At 55.7% G+C, this 5,652-nt stretch overlaps 1 protein-coding gene across 1 annotated transcript; it reads right to left on the bottom strand.

The window, feature by feature from the left end:
• Positions 1-583: 583 nt before the first annotated feature.
• LOC107306925 (coiled-coil domain-containing protein 81-like) lies at positions 584-5,285 on the bottom strand. The gene is made up of 8 exons (XM_032441623.1): positions 5,048-5,285; positions 4,781-4,842; positions 4,014-4,167; positions 3,569-3,825; positions 3,296-3,380; positions 2,208-2,338; positions 1,546-1,663; positions 584-1,229 (listed from the first exon to the last, which is right to left on the bottom strand). The coding sequence occupies exons 1-5, from the start codon at positions 5,283-5,285 to the stop codon at positions 3,327-3,329; spliced, it is 765 nt and encodes a 254-aa protein (XP_032297514.1). The 3' UTR covers positions 584-1,229; positions 1,546-1,663; positions 2,208-2,338; positions 3,296-3,326.
• Between the last annotated feature and the right edge of the window lie 367 nt (positions 5,286-5,652).

Genomic DNA, 5,652 nt, shown 5'->3' with positions numbered 1-5,652 from the left:
ACTGTATTATCTACTGAGAATCCATGTCAGGATGCTGAGAAGAACAGCATGTTCAGTGTGAATTTAGTCAGGGACTCAGTTTGGTACTCTCTGTATAGAAAACTAAATACCAACTTGACTTTTTTATACTAAAAATGGGGAAACAGCTATTTTGTCAGCCTGTTGCTCTGTATTTTTAACCCAATGCAAATAGGAAAAAGAACTCAACGAGCAGTAAAACAACAGCAAGAATTTAACATACTCTCCAGGTGTTAAATTATAAAAGATTCTCTGGAGGGTTAGGAACTGTGTGTTCAGTGTGCTTAGAAGGCAGATCTGCATCCGAAACAAATCTGTGTCAGTATTACCACCAACTTATGTTCCTCTGAATAAGCAGTCAGCATTAGTTCTGTCTTACAATAAAGCTGAACAAATATTTCAACAAATTATTCTGGCAGTCTTTTTTAGGAAGATGGTGTTTCAGTATAGCAGTACCAACCTGGAAGTCTCTGCTTCCCTCTTGACTAGTCAGCCTCCTTAATTTTCCCAGTTAGTTGGACTGAATCTAATTTGCTACCTTACATCTNGGGCCACTCAGCTCCGCCTTGTTTGCCTCCGGCACTCTGCCATCACTGAGGGTTTTCTCTGCTCCTCGTCCTTCTCTGATGCTCTGAGACTGCACTGCCTGGGCTCCACCTGCCTTTGGTACTGGAGCTTTGGCTATGGATTTGCCCACAAACTGACTCATTGGTGCCGGTCTCACCACCCCTCTTTCTTCTTTCAAACTCTGAGGCTGTGCTGGACGTATTTCTGGAGCCTTCCCTTTGGTGATGACTTTGCCCTGAAGCTGGCTGCTCAGTGCTGGCTTCACTGCTTGTTTTCTGACCCACTGAGCTCCAGCAGCCTGAGCCCGACCCAAGCCTTGTGCTGGAGCTCTGGCTGTGTGTTTCCCATCACTTTTGCTGCTCAGCACCGGCTTTGCTGCTCCTCTTCCTTCCTGGCAGCTCTGAGGTTCCACTCCACGAGTGCGGCCTGGCTCTGCTGCTTTACTTTGTGCTGTCAGCTTGTGCTGACCTTGGCTGCTCAGTGCCGGCCTCACCGCACCTTGTTCCTCTGTGCACCTGTGGGGTTTTATTGCCCGTGCTGGACCCGTGGGTGGTGCAGTGCTTTTGGTCGTGCCTTCACTCTGGGTTTTGCTGGGCACAGCCATCTTTTTGGGTGAAGACACCGCCGGGAGCGCTGGAACTTGACTGAAAGAGAAGAGCAGAGCAGAGGAGATGCTTTACAGTGTGTGACATTTTTGGGGCCACATCCTGCAGCCACCTTTGGGGCCACATCCTGCAGCCTTGGCTGCAGCACAGCCTTCCCCAAGCAGAGCTCACAGGCTGCCCTTGGGTTCTCTTGAGGGCCAGAAGGGAACCAGCCCTGTGATCTCACAGCAGCCACATACTACCCATCCATGCTCTGCATTCAGCAGTGCCGGACAGCCCCAGGCAGTGGGGCTGGAGAATGGGCCCTTGCTGGTTCAGCCCCATGAGGATCCCAACCCCGAGCACCCAGCCTCACCTGGGCACAGAGCTCTTCTTCTGCTCCACCCTTGTTTTGGGAAAAGAACCTGTGCCTCCTCTATGGGCAGTGCTCCGTCGGCCATGTAAGGATGGCTGCTCAGGGATCTTTCCTGGCCCTGGGAAGAAGACATCTCATCAGAGGGGATTCGCTGTCAATCTGCCATCTCTGGGACGTGCAGGGCTGCTCAGGCCTGTCCCAAACCATCCAGGGGGGCCGCTCCACTTCCCTGGCAGATGCTCCCTCCCTCCAGGGACGTCTGTCCCTCTTGCCCAGCTCCTCCTCTCAGGGGTGCAGCTCAGATTTGGGCCCGCTTTCCTGACCTTTGCTTTGGGAAAGAGGAGCTGAGTGGTGTCTGTGAGCTGACAGCCTCTTCTAGGGGCTCGTTGCCCAAAGGGAGGACGGGGCCGAGGATCCCCCCCCCCTCCTGCCACACCCAGGGATGGGGGCACGTGGGAACATTTCCCGCCCCAATCCCTGGGCCACCTATAGGATTTTATTGAGGCCATCCTCATTTCATCTTAGAGACCCAACACTTGTGGCGTAGAAGGAGAGGCATGAATCTTTGCATGAGTTGGAGCCATTGGGTGATCACTGAGTGGGGCTTTTCCCACGGCAGCTTGGTTGTGTGGGGCACGGAAAGGAGCTGGCTGCTGCTTTACCTTTCTTGTCCCGGCCAAGAGGTGGCACACCCAAACCCTCTTCTTTCTCCATCTTGCCCTCACCAGGCACTTCCCTGGATGCCTTGGATGGTTTCCTGGGAGGTGGTTTGTGGATAAACTCCAACTTAAACCTGTACAGAAGGAGAGGATGGAGGCGTGACTCAGCAGCCTTTGCTGCCCACCGGGATTGCCTGCTCACAGCTTGATTTTCACACTGCATCAAGGTCCAGCATCCCCCAAAGCTGCCTGTGCCCCAATTCCAGGGGCTGTGCTGGGAAATGGGGTCACCCAGCTGAGAAATCCAGGCCTCAAAAGGATGAAAACATCACCTAAATTCCTTCATCTCTACCATCAGATCTTCCTCACAGAAACCTCTACAGCTCTGGGACGTGTAAATAGGTCCCAAGGGTGGATTCTCAAAGTGCCCACCTCTGGAGAGAAGGTAAAGGCTCCAGGAGGAAATGCTGTGGATCATCTGCTCCATTATAGTTCCCTAAGCAACAGCACAACCTGAGTCCTGAGCTGTCAGCAGACCCCAGGGGAGCCTGATATACTGACTTCAACAGCAAACACCCCTCTGGTTGTGGAGCTGGGTGAAGGCCCCGTGCCCAGATTTCGGTGACTTTCTCCACCCTGCTTAACTCCCCCCCATGTGGGGGTCACCTGTCGGGTCTGATTTGCACACACAGTCAAATCAGGCTGTTTTCCCCAGGTAAACCAGCAATCTCTATGGGGTAATGCCATCATTCCATGGGACTGCAGGCAGCTGCATTACTCAGGTCATTGGTTAACGGCACATCCTTTGCAGACAGCACAGTTATGACTGGCAATCCAGACAGACTTACAGCACCAAATGAGGCATCCCCCCAGTGCTCAGCCTCCCCCCAGCCCCTCTGATGGCTGAGGACAAGCTGCAACACAAGAGGCTGCACCAGACTGTTTGCCCATCCCATGTGGGCAGCACAGAAACAACACTGGCTGCCCAGAGTCCTCATGGGCAGGACAGCTGTGGTCACAAGGAGGAAACGATAGCAAGGGAGAGCCGAGCAGCTGCGCTGAGCAGAGGCTCCATCCACAAACATACTCACTCAGGAAAGACGATGACCCGGCCAGAGAGTGTCAGGGAGCCACCGCTGCCACCCGGGACACCACCATGTCCAGCAGCCAGGGGACCTGCAGGGAGGATCAGGGAGGCGGTGGAACATCCTTGTGATGGGCTGAAGCACTCGGGGAGCGGAGGGAGAGCTGACAGCACCATAGCTCTCTTGGCTGCCTGAGCAGCTGGCCGGGTTCTGGCAGGCCATATGCAGGCAGGGTAAGGGCTGTGGGACTGCCCGGTCAGGCAGAACCCAAAAGCTCACCTTGAAAACTGCTGTTTCCAGACTGGCTTTCCCACAGACCTTCTCGAGGAAGTCGTAGTAGAATTTCATTTGAACTCGTGCTCCTTCTAAGAAGAGGACCCCGATGTCCTTCAGGACAAAGGCAACGTTCTCCCCGTTCCTCAGGCAGTGGGAGATGAGGGATGTGGTGCTGCATATGCAGGTCTCCACTCTGTGCCGGGACACCGATGCAGTTGAGGCCACCTCGGTGTACTTGAGGGGCTCCACTTCCTTATGGCCTGTAAAATCACACCAGGTGGTCAGAATTGGTCACTTAGCAGCCCTCCTGCCCCTACTTCTGAGTGCTACTTGTATTCACCACCCAGGACGGCCCTGTGTTTGGATGGGCTCCATGGAAGGGCTGGTTTGCTTCTGAAAGTGGAGGCAGCCATCCTGTTTGCCAGCAAGGGTTGAATTCTCCTCCTACCTGTCAGGAGTTCCTCATCACCTGTCAGACTGTGGACGTCCAGAAGGTTCCTGGCCAGGCGAAACGCCGGCCACTGCACAACCAGGGTGCCCTCCTTAGCCCTGATCTCTTTGAAGACGATGTCGAAGGAACCGAAGGTAGGAATTCGGATCCCCTACGAGTGGAAGAGAACGGAAGGGCCCAAGGGTTAAGGCTGAAGGAGGGCCTGGGAGTTTCCCTGCACAGGGACCGTGCTTCAGGCCCTGCTGTATCATCTGCCACTGTTGAGAGGTGCTGGCCTGGGGACTGGGAGTCATTTGGGAAGGAACTGCCCACCCCTCTCCTTCCCACCACCCTCCAAACTGCAGCATGGCAGCCCCAGCAGAAGCAGCTTCATGGAATCCAGGATTCCAGCAGCTGGGAGCAGCGCTGAGATCCAGCACCTCCTGCCACAAGCAGTGCTGCACCTGTGGGAGGCCCACTGGGACTTCATAGGGACTTTTGGGGGGGATGTCCCTATGAAGAACCTCATATGGACTTCAAGGGGGGGACATCCCTATGAAGAACCTCATAGGGACTTCAAGAGGGGAACATCCCTATGAAGAACCTCATAGGGACTTCAAGGGGGGGATATCCCTATGAAGAACCTCATAGGGACTTTGGAGTGGGACATCCCTATGAAGAACCTGCATTCTGGGGAGGGGAAGAGTCACTGCATCGCACAGCCCAGGGCCAAGGGGACTGCCCAGCTCTCCAAGGGGACCGGCAGGAAACAGGTGCTGACCCACCTTGTGCAGCAGGAGTTGTTGTTGCACACAGACGGCCACGGAGTCCCAGACGGCCACTCGCTCTGCAGAGCAAAGGTAAAGCAGGTTGCAGCCCATCTACCCCTTCCCAGCATCCCGACTGCCTCAGAGCGGGATGGCAGGTGAAAAGGGTCAGCGTCATCCCTGATCCCAAAGAGAGACAGCCCCGAGGAAGAGTGCTGGTTCCGGCCCACTCGCTGCCAGGACCCATTGGCAGCGGTGCCGTGTGCTGGCTGTGGATCCCCGTACCTTTGGTGGTGCCATATGGACTCCTGGAGGCACAGCCCGTTGCGGGGCCGTCCTCCCACCAGCTTAACTTGGTACGCATCACACGCGCAGGTTGCTCCTTGTTGGCAGCAGCCATGTGGGAGCTCACCCCTTCCAGATGCTTCCAGTCGTCTGCCAGAAGCTCCTCCAGGATGTGGCACCCACCACCCTGCAGCCGCTCTGATGCTGCTCCTGGGTTCCATGTCACACAGCAGCCCATTGTGACGCAATGGAATGCAGCCGGTGATGGCTGCTGCCCATTCTGTGCCTGCCTGCTGCCTGCCCTGCCTGCAGGAGCCCAGCTCTGCTCTTTTCAGGCTGATGCTCATCCCCTGTGTGCCATGGCCCCCACCAGAAGGGATGGAGGTGGCTCTGGGCCCGAGGCACGTTCACCTGCAGCCCTCCCGCTGCCCTCTCCTCCTGCTCCACTCCCAGCCCTGCTCTTCTCACCATCCCACCCACACTTGAACTCCTCCTTGTGGGTAGATGAGAAGCTGATGCACAGGCCACGGCTGCCAGCGTGCAGCTGGGCTTCCCAGGGCAAACAGCAACACACGGTGCATCAGAAGCTGAAAGAGCCCTCAGGG

This window comes from Coturnix japonica, unplaced genomic scaffold, assembly GCF_001577835.2.
Source record: "Coturnix japonica isolate 7356 unplaced genomic scaffold, Coturnix japonica 2.1 chrUnrandom42, whole genome shotgun sequence".
Taxonomy (NCBI): Eukaryota; Metazoa; Chordata; class Aves; order Galliformes; family Phasianidae; genus Coturnix; species Coturnix japonica.
The sequence above is the reverse complement of the archived record's forward strand: the minus strand, read 5'-3'. Positions and strand labels throughout refer to the sequence as shown.

Bases quoted from the DNA above. Each gene is read 5' to 3' on its own strand.
- LOC107306925 (XM_032441623.1), bottom strand. From the start codon at position 5,285: ATGGGCTGCTGTGTGACATGGAACCCAGGAGCAGCATCAGAGCGGCTG. The intron at 3,826-4,013 runs GTAGGAGGAGAA...GTGATTTTACAG, and splicing joins TGATGAGGAACTCCTGACAG to GCCATAAGGAAGTGGAGCCC. The intron at 3,381-3,568 runs GTGAGCTTTTGG...TCCTCCCTGCAG, and splicing joins TGGAAACAGCAGTTTTCAAG to GTCCCCTGGCTGCTGGACAT.